Consider the following 13,806-nt stretch of genomic DNA (forward strand, 5'->3'; position numbering starts at 1 on the left):
TAATTCTGGGGTGCACAAATGAGGGCATTACTATTATTAGGGGGCCCTTATGTGGACAGAATTAATTCTGGGCAGCACTAATGGGGGCATATTGGGAGCCACAGTATGATAGCCCCGTGTTAAGCCACGCCCCCACTTGGGGTGTGGCTTAACTTAGCCAGTATTTTTTGTTGGGAAAGGTGGCAACCCTAGTTATTTAGTGCAGGACCAGTATTAGAAATTGCGCTACGTTCTTGGACAGCACGTTCCGATGAACACGTCATCAGCTCCCGTAAATGTACAGAAGTTATTCAGTCGATGCTGTCTGGAATTCCATTTTTTATCAACCTCGATAGTTAGAAGTCACTTGCATTAAAAAAAAAAAAAAAAACACACCGTCATCGCCCCTTACAAAACCGCCGCACATCAGCGCAAAAAAAAAAAAAAAAGCCAGTTTGACGACGTGCTTCTTCGCTCTGTCCCCGCCCCAAAGCCAACTCCTGACCAATGGTGAGGCGAGATATCCTGATTGACAGCGCGCAGTCTTCCGCTTCGCGTACAAGGAAGTCACGTGATCAACAAATGCCGAAGCCTCTGCAGATCCCGTGGGATGTGACGTAAGCAGAGGGAGATCTCGCGGGTTCCGGCGGGAGGACAAGTTCAGGAAACATGGCCACGTCTCACCCGTTACGGGTAAGGACCCTTCTCCCTTGCTCCGCTTTGTCGGTTTCCTGTGGCGTGGACGTGGTCTCCGGTATGAGTGCAGGCTCAGGCGGTGCAGAAGCCGCACTTAGTTCTTGCGCTGTAGTGTCAGTCTCCGGCTGCTGTCACTGCCTGGAGCACCGGCCTGAGGCGGCCGCCCGGTCCCTGTCACCGGAGGTGGCCCTCCGTGTGAGGCCCGTCACGTGCTGTTCTGTCAGTGTACTGCACTGCTGTCATGTACAGTAGTGGTTTCTGTTGGAATGATGAGTCCATTTAAAGGACTTGTCCAGAAATCTTACGGGGAACTGAAGTGAGGTGTTGTGAGGAAATATCCGTTAAACAACGTGGTTTAATCGGTGCAGCCATTGGGTGATGTAGTCATGTGACTGCGGATCACAGCTGTTATACAGAGCTAGTCTTTATATTCCTGGAGATTCTCCTCTGTCAGACCTGTCTGTTAGGTGACCACTAATATGGCTGCTGCCTGGGGTTGTCAGACAGGTATTCCAGCTAAATGCCGTAACTAGGCAGGTGCCCCAGACAAGGATCTGGTGATGGAATTCTAATGGTGACTTCCTTGGAACACACATCCCACATATACAGGTGTGTACTGAATGTGTATACTGTGCTTCATAGAGGGGGAGGGGGGGTGTAGTGTATAAAGGAGTGGACATGTATTCCACATATACAGGTGTGTACTGAATGTGTATACTGTGTGTCCTAGAGGGGGGGGGGTGTACAGGATATAGGTGTAGTGTATAAAGGAGTGGACATGTATCCCACATATACAGGTTTATACTGTGTCCTAGAGGGGGGGGGGGTGTACAGGATATAGGTGTAGTGTATAAAGGAGTGAACACATTCCACATATACAGGTGTGTACTGAATGTGTATACGGTGTGTCCTAGAGGGGCGGGGGTGTACAGGATATAGGTGTAGTGTATAAAGGAGTGAACACATCCCACATATACAGGTGTGTACTGAATGTGTATACTGTGTGTCCTAGAGGGGGGGGGGTGTACAGGATATAGGTGTAGTGTATAAAGGAGTGGACATGTATCCCACATATACAGGTTTATACTGTGTCCTAGAGGGGGGGGGGGGTGTACAGGATATAGGTGTAGTGTATAAAGGAGTGAACACATTCCACATATACAGGTGTGTACTGAATGTGTATACGGTGTGTCCTAGAGGGGCGGGGGTGTACAGGATATAGGTGTAGTGTATAAAGGAGTGAACACATTCCACATATACAGGTGTGTACTGAATGTGTATACGGTGTGTCCTGGGGGGGGGGGGTGTACAGGATATAGGTGTAGTGTATAAAGGAGTGGACATGTATCCCACATATACAGGTGTGTACTGAATGTGTATACGGTGTGTCCGAGAGGGGGGGGGGTGTACAGGATATAGGTGTAGTGTATAAAGGAGTGAACACATTCCACATATACAGGTGTGTACTGAATGTGTATACGGTGTGTCCTAGGGGGGGGGGGGTGTACAGGATATAGGTGTAGTGTATAAAGGAGTGGACATGTATCCCACATATACAGGTTTATACTGTGTGTCCTAGAGGGGGGGGGGGTGTACAGGATATAGGTGTAGTGTATAAAGGAGTGAACACATTCCACATATACAGGTGTGTACTGAATGTGTATACGGTGTGTCCTGGGGGGGGGGTGTACAGGATATAGGTGTAGTGTATAAAGGAGTGGACATGTATCCCACATATACAGGTTTATACTGTGTGTCCTAGAGGGGGGGGGGGTGTACAGGCTATAGGTGTAGTGTATAAAGGAGTGGACATGTATCCCACATATACAGGTGTGTATACGGTGTGTCCTAGAGGGGGGGGGATGTACAGGATATAGGTGTAGTGTATAAAGGAGTGGACATGTATCCCACATATACAGGTGTGTACTGAATGTGTATACGGTGTGTCCTAGAGGGGGGGGGGGTGTACAGGATATAGGTGTAGTGTATAAAGGAGTGGACATGTATCCCACATATACAGGTTTATACTGTGTGTCCTAGAGGGGGGGGGTGTACAGGATATAGGTGTAGTGTATAAAGGAGTGAACACATTCCACATATATATATACAGGTGTGTACTGAATGTGTATACGGTGTGTCCTAGAGGGGGGGGGTGTACACAATGGAAGTGAAGATTGCTGGCATCTGCAGAAATGAAAATCCTTTGAGTTAGGCCTCATGCACACGACCGTTGTGCCGTTTTCCTTTTTTTTTTCCGCGGACCCATTGGAAAAATCGGAAAATGCACCGTTTTGCAGCCGCATCCGTGATCCGTGTTTCCTGTCCGTCAAAAAAATAGGACCTGTCCTATTTTTTTGACGGACAACGGTTCACGGACCCATTCAAGTCAATGGGTCCGTGAAAGAACACGGATGCACACAAGATTGGCATCCGCGTCCGTGATCCGTGGCCGTAGGTTACTTTCATACAGACGGATCCGAAGATCCGTCTGCATAAAAGCTTTTTCAGAGATGAGTTTTCACTTCGTGAAAACTCATATCCGACAGTATATTCTAACACAGAGGCGTTCCCATGATGATGGGGACGCTTCTAGTTAGAATATACTACGAACCGTGTACATAACTGCCCCCTGCTGCCTGGCAGCACCCGATCTCTTACAGGGGGCTGTGATCCGCACAATTAACCCCTCAGGTGCTGCAACTGAGGGCTTAATTGTGCATATCATAGCCCCCTATAAGAGATCAGGGGCTGCCAGGCAGCAGGGGGCAGAACCCTCTTCCCCCCGGAGTTTTAATTTCATTGGTGGCCAGTGCGGCCCCCCCTCCCTCTATTGTAATATTATTGGTGGCCAGTGTGCGGCCCCCCCTCAATTGTATTAATATCATTGGTGGCCAGTGTGCGGCCTCCCCCCCCGATCATTGGTGGGAGCGGAGATTCCGATCGGAGTCCCAGTTTAATCGCTCTGGGGCTCCGATCGGTAACCATGGCAACCAGGACGCTACTGCAGGCCTGGTTGCTATGGTTACTTAGCAATATTACAATATTAGAAGCATCATACCTGCTGGCTGCTGCGCTGTCTGTGTCCGGCCGGGAGCTCCTCCTATTGGTAAGTGACAGATCATTAAGCAATGCGCCGCACAGACCTGTCACTTACCAGTAGGAGGAGCTCCCGGCCGGACACAGACAGCGCAGCAGCCAGCAGGTAAGTATGATGCTTCTAATATTGCAATATTGCTAAGTAACCATGGCAACCAGGCCTGCAGTAGCGTCCTGGTTGCCATGGTTACCGATCGGAGCCCCAGAGTGATTAAACTGGGACTCCGATCGGAATCGCCGCCGCCACCAATGATCGGGGGGGGAGGGGAGGCCGCACACTGGCCACCAATGATATTTAAACTGGGGAGGGAGGGGGGGTCTGCCCCCTGCTGCCTGGCAGCCCCTGATCTCTTACAGGGGGCTATGATACGCACAATTAACCCCTTCAGGTGCGGCACCTGAAGAGTTAATTGTGCTGATCACGGCCCCCTGTAAGAGATCGGGTGCTGCCAGGCAGCAGGGGGCAGTCATGTACACAGTTCGTAGTATATTCTAACTAGAAGTGTCCCCATCACTATGGGAACGCCTCTGTGTTAGAATATACTGTCGGATCTGAGTTTCACGATGTAACTCAAATCCGATGGTATATTCTAACATAGAGTCGTTCCCATGGTGATGGGGACGCTTCAAGTTAAAATATACCATTGGATTGGAGAAAACTCTGATCCTATGGTATATTAACTCCTGACTTTACATTGAAAGTCAATGGGGGACGGATCTGTTTGAAATTGCACCATATTGTGTCAACGTCAAACAGATCCGTCCCCATTGACTTGCATTGTAATTCAGGACGGATCCGTTTGGCTCCGCACGGCCAGGCGGACACCAAAACGACTTTTTTTTCATGTCCGTGGATCCTCTAAAAATCAAGGAAGACCCACGGACGAAAAAACGGTCACGGACCAACGGAACCCTGATTTGCGGACCGTGAAAAAATACAGTCGTGTGCATGAGGCCTTAAAGGGTTGTCTCACTTCAGCAAATGGCATGTATCATGTAGTTAAAGTTAAAAAGGTCCTTTCACGGGTTTTTTGTTTTTAGGGTGGATTCACATCACATTTTAGGCCTCCGTTTGACGTATACATTAGAAAAAAAGGATACAAAAACACAGCACCCCACGTTCTTGTATCCTGTGGAGTCCGGTAAAAATAAAAAGTATATTTTTTTTAATTTTTTTTTTTTTACAGTGGAACTCTGTGGAGAACGGATGTCACTGTGTGGCCTAAGTCTCAGGCATCTGTTTAATGTACATGTTTTCTGTGTACTTTAAATGGATGGGAAAAACATGATGATCCTGAGTACCTTTAGGCCCCTTGCAGACGAGCCTGTGCAGATTAGGTCCGGATGCGTTGCGAATGCGTTCAGTGAAAAATGTGCAATTTCGTATACAAAGTCCTTCAGTTTTGTCTGCGTTTGCGTTAAGTTTTTATCGTGCGATTTAATGCATTTTGCACGCGCATGATGAAAAAACTGAAGGTATACATCTCTTAGCAACCATCTGTGAAAAACACATCGCATCTGCACTTGCTTGCGGGTGCGAAGCGATTTTCACTCAGCTCCATTCACTTGTATGGGGCCTGCGTTGCATGAAAATCGCAGAATATAGAACATGCTGCGATTTTCACGCAACGCACATGTGCACAGCCCTGTTGAAATGAATGGGTCCGGAGTGGACATGTATCCCACATATACAGGTTTATACTGTGTCCTAGAGGGGGGGGGGGGTGTACAGGATATAGGTGTAGTGTATAAAGGAGTGAACACATTCCACATATACAGGTGTGTACTGAATGTGTATACGGTGTGTCCTAGAGGGGCGGGGGTGTACAGGATATAGGTGTAGTGTATAAAGGAGTGAACACATCCCACATATACAGGTGTGTACTGAATGTGTATACTGTGTGTCCTAGAGGGGGGGGGGGTGTACAGGATATAGGTGTAGTGTATAAAGGAGTGGACATGTATCCCACATATACAGGTTTATACTGTGTCCTAGAGGGGGGGGGGGGTGTACAGGATATAGGTGTAGTGTATAAAGGATGTGAACACATTCCACATATACAGGTGTGTACTGAATGTGTATACGGTGTGTCCTAGAGGGGCGGGGGTGTACAGGATATAGGTGTAGTGTATAAAGGAGTGAACACATTCCACATATACAGGTGTGTACTGAATGTGTATACGGTGTGTCCTGGGGGGGGGGGTGTACAGGATATAGGTGTAGTGTATAAAGGAGTGGACATGTATCCCACATATACAGGTGTGTACTGAATGTGTATACGGTGTGTCCTAGAGAGGGGGGGTGTACAGGATATAGGTGTAGTGTATAAAGGAGTGAACACATTCCACATATACAGGTGTGTACTGAATGTGTATACGGTGTGTCCTGGGGGGGGGGGTGTACAGGATATAGGTGTAGTGTATAAAGGAGTGGACATGTATCCCACATATACAGGTTTATACTGTGTGTCCTAGAGGGGGGGGGGGTGTACAGGATATAGGTGTAGTGTATAAAGGAGTGAACACATTCCACATATACAGGTGTGTACTGAATGTGTATACGGTGTGTCCTGGGGGGGGGGTGTACAGGATATAGGTGTAGTGTATAAAGGAGTGGACATGTATCCCACATATACAGGTTTATACTGTGTGTCCTAGAGGGGGGGGGGTGTACAGGCTATAGGTGTAGTGTATAAAGGAGTGGACATGTATCCCACATATACAGGTGTGTATACGGTGTGTCCTAGAGGGGGGGGGATGTACAGGATATAGGTGTAGTGTATAAAGGAGTGGACATGTATCCCACATATACAGGTGTGTACTGAATGTGTATACGGTGTGTCCTAGAGGGGGGGGGGGTGTACAGGATATAGGTGTAGTGTATAAAGGAGTGGACATGTATCCCACATATACAGGTTTATACTGTGTGTCCTAGAGGGGGGGGTGTACAGGATATAGGTGTAGTGTATAAAGGAGTGTAGTGTAAAAAGGATACAAAAACACAGCACCCCACGTTCTTGTATCCTGTGGAGTCCGGTAAAAATAAAAAGTATATTTTTTTTAATTTTTTTTTTTTTACAGTGGAACTCTGTGGAGAACGGATGTCACTGTGTGGCCTAAGTCTCAGGCATCTGTTTAATGTACATGTTTTCTGTGTACTTTAAATGGATGGGAAAAACATGATGATCCTGAGTACCTTTAGGCCCCTTGCAGACGAGCCTGTGCAGATTAGGTCCGGATGCGTTGCGAATGCGTTCAGTGAAAAATGTGCAATTTCGTATACAAAGTCCTTCAGTTTTGTCTGCGTTTGCGTTAAGTTTTTATCGTGCGATTTAATGCATTTTGCACGCGCATGATGAAAAAACTGAAGGTATACATCTCTTAGCAACCATCTGTGAAAAACACATCGCATCTGCACTTGCTTGCGGGTGCGAAGCGATTTTCACTCAGCTCCATTCACTTGTATGGGGCCTGCGTTGCATGAAAATCGCAGAATATAGAACATGCTGCGATTTTCACGCAACGCACATGTGCACAGCCCTGTTGAAATGAATGGGTCCGGATTCCGTGCGAGCGCAATGCGTTTACATCACGCATTGCACCCGCGTGGAATACTCACTCGTGTGAAAGGGCCCTTACATGGGGAGTACCCTCTGCTGATGCTGTCAGAATTTAATTTTATTTATTTTTTCACGTTTTGGCGCCAATTATGTAAATGCAGAGCATAGGTACAGGAAGGAGGAGGAGATGGCTGTGTTTCTCAGTGGGCGCGATGGGGACTAGCCCCCCTAACATTACCCGCGATGCTAGGGAGGCTCGTCCCAGTCACTGCCTTAGAGATGAGGGCTACAGATGAAGCCTTCGGAGCAGTGCTTTGCTGCATTCGTTGAGAAGGAACAGTCTGCAGATGCATTGAAACTGAAGGCTGTAGAGGGAAGAACTGCTGAAAATGTTTAATAATGCTACTTTGCATAGTAGCCGCCTCTGGCAGCGCCAGACCACCCATTTTTCTGCCAGTGATGTTACCGAGCTCACTGCTAGGCAGAAGTGATACGAAGGCCAATACGTCATTCATCGGCACAAAACAAACAGAGCCTTGTGCTGCGCAATGCAGCGTGACACGTGGAAATGCGCCTGTGCTCCACTCCTTAGACCAGGTAAGACATGAGTGGCTTGACACAAGGAAATGTGACAGTTGTAGCCCTTGTCCTGGATACGTGTGTGTGTGGTGGCTCATAAGGAACTGACCCCAGCAGCAGTCCACTCCTTGTGAATCTCCTCCAAATTCTTTAATGGCCTTTTCTTGACAGTCCTTTGAAGGCTGCGGTTATCCCTGTTGCTTGTGTACACTTTTCTACTACACTTTTTCATTCCACACAACTTTCCATTAATATACTTGGATGCAGCACGTTGAACAGCCAACTTCTTTAGCAATGACCTTTTGTGGTTTACCCTCTTTGTGGAGGGAGTCAATGACTGTCTTCTGGACAACTATCAAAATTCACAGATTATTCCTCATAAAACATTATGTTTTATGAGGGATAATCTGTGAATTCTGATAACTATATTACCTCAATGATCACACCCTTTGACAGGTAATTGTCCTAGCTGTGAATTCTGGACAACTATCAAGTCGGCAGTCTTCCCCATGATTGTGTAGCCTACTGAACCAGGCTAGGGGACCATTTTAAAGGTTTAGGAAAACTTTGCAGGTATTTTGTGTTGATTAGCTGACACCACGAGGCAGATTGATCAAGACTAGTGCTCTCTGTGCTGATCTTGATATCCCCTGCACATCCTCCTGCAGTCCATGCACCTAAACAGAAATCGAGGACAACATGGAGCTGCTGTAGAATGAAGATACATTTGTCTCTGGTAGGGATGAGCGAATCGACTTCGGATGAAACATCCGAAGTCGATTCACATAATACTTCATTTGATTACTGTACGGAGCGAGCGCGCCGTAGAGTATTAGAATGTATTGGCTCCTATGAGCCGAAGTTGTTGTTCGCGAAGTCTTGTGCATAATAACTTAAAAAATAATTTCTATTGTAAATTGTACCAATAAAGACGTCAACTCTTCCTTCAAAAAACGAGCCCCTGCACAAGATGATCGGCAGAAAAATATAAATAAATGGTGTTCAGAAAATGGAGACCCAAAAACAGTTGATATCATTGTGTCCATAACAACCTGCTCTTTAAAAATAGCACGTGATCTACCTTGTGATTGTTGTAAAAAAAAAAAAAAAAAAACGGTGCCAAAACAGCAATTTTTTTTTTGGTTACCTTGCCTCCCAAAAAATGTAATATAGAGCAATTAAAATTCATATGTACCTCAAAATAGTACCAATAAAACTGCCACCTTATCCCCTAGTTTCCAAAATGGGGTCACTTTTTGGATGTTTCTACTGTAAGAGTGCATCAGGGGGGCTTCAAATGGGACATGGCATCTAAAAACCAGTTCAGCAAAATCTGCCTTCCAAAAACCATACGGCGCTCCTTTTCTTCTGCGCCCTGCCGTTTCCCCGTACATCAGTTTACGACCACATGTGGGGTGTTTCTGTAAACCACAGAATCAGGGCAATAAACATTGAGTTTTGTTTGGCTGTTAACTAGGGCTGAAACGATAACCCGATTGAATCGAGTAATTCGACACAAAAAAATCATTGATGCAAATTTTTTGCATTGAGGATTCGTTTGTGTCATGTGACCACGGAGAGGGAGTGAAGCACTTGCTATTACTTACCGCTCCATGGTCACCTGCCAGCCCATAACGGGCTGCACTGGATCCTGACACATCGTGCTTACGTGCACTATGACCCGACGCTGTGTGACGTCAGGATCCAGTGGAGCAGCGCCCCTACAGGAAAGGTAAGTATTTTTTTTTTTTTAACAAAGATGTTTATTAGTATTGCATCATGATCTTGAAAAAACAATACAATATCATCCATAATACAATAAAGTTCAGATTTTCATAATCTACCATATCATATATATTAGTTGACACATCTTTGTCAGGATCTACTAACATAATACAATACCATTTTTCCCATTTTAATCCCCTCCCACCCTCCCCCCACCACGTACATGGAAAATAATAATTCAAATGTATCTGTCAAGGGTATACACCTCTCTGAGCCCCTTCTTATTCGCCCCCAACGCTAACCTAATATCCTGACTCTTCTTTATCTCATCCTACATATCCCTGAAACACTAACGACTACAAACCTTAAGCCTCCCCAGCCGTCCCTTGATATCCTCCTGCAAATACCAAGCAGTTAGGGTAAACGGCCTCATGATCATTGATGTTTCAGCCACCTCCATGAAATTTATCATGAACTTTTTCCAGGTTTTATACAGCTTCTTTCCGGCGGTTTCTTTTTTACCCGTTGCTTCCTGCCACTCTAAATGAAGCATGCGACGCAGACATCTTAGAAGTTCAGCCTTTGATGGGACCCTTGGTTCTAACCAGTTGGACAACAAACATCTTTTGGCCTCAAGGACTATCCTGTGCCCCATTGCTGTGAGATCCGTGTTCTGCCCATTTCCCCCCCTCATTTGACTCCTCCTGCTGTCCTGCATGTAGTATTGCCATTTGGATATCCAGTTCCTCCTTAAAATTACTGCCGTCACGTAGAATCAGACCCACCATCTTCCAATACTCCAATAATTTTGTGCAACTCCACAACCCATGTAAAAGGTCAGTTTTAGGAGTAGAGCATCTAGGACAGGCCACTATCCTATTAGGCTTTGTATTAGTCACTGGCATATCAAATCCATATAGGGCATGATGTATAATTTTAAAGTGAGTTTCTCTCAACGTCTCGTTTACCACTGCCTTGTCTAAGGCTGCTATACCAGTTCTCGCAATTGGATAAACCTCCACTAGATCTAATTTGTTCCCCCATCTCCCGAACAATCCCTGAGAGATAGAGTCCTCCCAAAGGTACCGCAAACTGCCGTATAGGTGTGATATGGATTGTCTGTTACCAGAAATAATTAGTGAATCAAATTTATTCCGGTTCCACTCGCCAGTCATGTTGATAGCTAGACTTTTACAGTAATGCTTAATCTGCAGATATGGGAACAAATTAGATCCTGTCAACCCCCACCTATCCTCTAGTTCTTGTAGAGTCGCCCATCTATTTTCCTGGGCATGGAACAGATCACTTACTGTCTTAATGCCTTTGATCTTCCATTGCCCTGAACGACCGCTCGGATTGCCCTGGTGTAAAAGCTGGATTATTGTGCAAAGGGAGGTGTTTCGAGATCTGGTACGGTAATTTGTACAACTTTCTAAGGTTCTTCCATGTTATAATGGAGTCTCGTAAGATTAGCGAGCATCTAGCTAAGCGAGGTAATTGAGATAGTTTGGTATGCATTAGAGCCTTTAAATCCCAGGGTGCCGCTAGCTGCCTCTCTAATCTCAGATTTCAGTAGTGGGAAGTTTCATTAAACCAATCTGGTAGGTGTCTACTCAGACAAGCTAAATTGTAACCTCTGACGTCAGGCACATTTAGCCCTCCAATCTCCCTCCGCAGTTTCAACTTTCTCAGTGAGACTCTTGATTTCTTGCCATTCCAAATGAATTTTGTAAAACATCTCTCCAAGTTCCTCACGTCTACATGCCTTAGGAGCACCGGTATGGTCTGGAGTGGATACATCAGTTTGGACATTGCTAACATTTTAATTAAATGGCACCTACCCATTAAAGATAGTGGTAATGTCTGCCATCTGGCTAGATCATCTTTAAATTTATTGAGTAAAGGTGGATAGTTTAACTGGTAGATGGAATGCGGCGTCCGTCCAATCCTTATCCCAAGATATTTAATTTGGGATTTTATTAAGGACCCTATAACACCCCTGTTGCCTTCCACCTCAAACTTAGGCCAGAGGAATATCTGTAGAAGTTCACACTTTGACATGTTTACTTTATACCCGGAGTACTTCCCGAATCTCTCCAGTGCCCCAAAAACGCTATCAATCTGCCCCTGTGGTTTAGACATAAATAAGATATCATCGGCGAACAATGCCGCCTTCACTTGTCTTTCCTATCTTAATCCCTTCAAATAAGTTAGACCTGCATAGTTCTCTAGCCAGTGGTTCTAGTGTCAGATTAAATAATAATGGGGATAGGGGGCATCCCTGTCGAGTCCCTTTTTTGTAGGTCAAATGGTTTGGATAAGTGCCCCTGCATAAAGACCCTCGCCTGCGGCCTATGATAATCTGTGACAAGACTCCCCTAAAGGCACCTGTGATCTCCATTTTATCCAGGACCCCCTCCAGCCATGCCCACCGAACATTGTCAAACGCTTTCTCGGCATCTAGTGTGAGCATGGCTGGTGACTCTCCCTTCTCCGGGTCATGTTGCACCCTATCCAAAACGGCAAGTACCGTTCTTATATTTGTCACCGCGGCACGGCCCTTAACGAAACCCACCTGCTCCTGTCCTACCAAAGATGGCATCATTTTAGCCAATTGATCTGCAATGATTTTGGACATAATCTTCGCATCTACGTTTATCAGGGAAATGGGCCTGTATGAACCCGGTAACAAAGGATCCTTCTCAGGTTTGGGTAACAGTTTGATATAGGAGAGGTTAGTTCCGTCCAGGGCCGGTCCACCTCTAAACATGCTGTTGTAAACTTCCACCAACACTGGCGAGACCTGGGTACATAAGGCCTTATAATACTCTCCAGTATAACCGTCCGGTCCTGGAGCTTTAGAGTTACCTAGCCCCTTTATCACTCCCTGCAACTGTCTCCGTGACTTCTGCGTTTAAAGTATGTCGTTGTTCCTCGGTCATCTTAGGTAAGCCAATTTTGTCAAGAAGGGTGTCACTTAAATCCGCACTCTCCCCGTCCTTGTATAGATTTTCATAATACTCTCCCAGAATGGAATTAATCCGTGCCGGATCATGTTTAATTGTCCCTGCAGAATTTTTCAAGCTGTTAATATACTGCGGTTGTCTCAGACCCTTCGCTAAATTGGCTAGGAGCCTCCCTGACTTGTTACCATACTTAAATAGCCTAGCCTCAAACTCAGAGCTAGGCAATAATTCTTTCTCTTTAATACATTGTTCAAAAACCTGGCGTTCTTCTATCCATTTTTCCATAGCATCATCACGACGGCATACAAGGAGATTGACCCCTGACCTCTGTAGGGGCAGGAACAGAGAAAGGTTAAATACCCTCCTCCCACCACCAACACCAGTGTTTCCTGTCCCTACAGAGGACAGGGCAGAGAAAGGTCTCCCTGTATGCAGGGAGATGAAGCTAAGGAAATGGAACCTGTTTATTTTTTATTTTTCCGTTACCTTTGGGAAAACGCCGGCATCCAGCATGGCGTCCCCCTGCCCTCCCGCGGTCCAAGTACTAACGCTGGGCAGGGGGTTCAGGGCCTATCTCGTCCTGGTTATTCCGGGGCCTGTTCCCTGGCGCAGACTCCCTCCTAGCCTACTCGGGCGATAGCTGGGTGCGCGCCGGCGCATGGAGCGCATGTTTGACGTCACGGCCGGCGACCCGGAAGTGACGTCGCGGCGGCAGCGTGGAGCCCAGTTTAAAACCGGGCATAAACGCTGGTTACCGCCCGTGTCAAAACGCTCCCAGGATCGGTCCCCACTGGTGCGGAACCCTTGCCTGCAGAGAGGACGATGTCGGCATCTGAGCGATCCCCTAGAGCTGAGCCACCGGCGCTGCTACCAACTGTGAGTCCCCTTCGGGGGTATTATTTGTGCAGGTCAGGGAGTCTGTTGATCCCCCTCTCCTGCTGTAATAGGGGGAAGGGGGAAAAAAGAGAGAGAGAGAAAGTTATTTCCAGGGGCAGCTAGCTCGCTTCTGCTGACCCCCTCCTGCTCTCTCTCTCTCCCTCTAGTGGTCATACCCTGATGCCCTGCCTTCTCCTCTCTTTTAGGCTAAAGAAGCCCCGAAAAAAATAAAAAAAACACTCAAATGTATCTCCTGCAATAGCAGACTTCCTGACTACTACCCTAAAAAGTTGTGCAAGTCTTGTATTTCTAATATTGTACGGGATGAA

The 13,806-nt window shown here is 46.4% G+C and overlaps 1 protein-coding gene across 1 annotated transcript in view; it reads left to right on the forward strand.

The window, feature by feature from the left end:
* The first annotated feature begins 563 nt into the window (after positions 1 to 563).
* The window catches only part of TM9SF4 (transmembrane 9 superfamily member 4), a 34,012-nt gene continuing 20,769 nt past the window's right edge, over positions 564 to 13,806 (forward strand). Inside the window, exon 1 of the mRNA XM_040439128.1 lies at positions 564 to 672. Coding sequence (XP_040295062.1) covers positions 649 to 672 — 24 coding nt within the window. The 5' untranslated portion in view covers positions 564 to 648. The remainder of the gene's footprint in view (positions 673 to 13,806) is intronic.

The sequence above is a fragment of the Bufo bufo genome, chromosome 6, assembly GCF_905171765.1.
Source record: "Bufo bufo chromosome 6, aBufBuf1.1, whole genome shotgun sequence".
Classification (NCBI taxonomy): domain Eukaryota; kingdom Metazoa; phylum Chordata; class Amphibia; order Anura; family Bufonidae; genus Bufo; species Bufo bufo.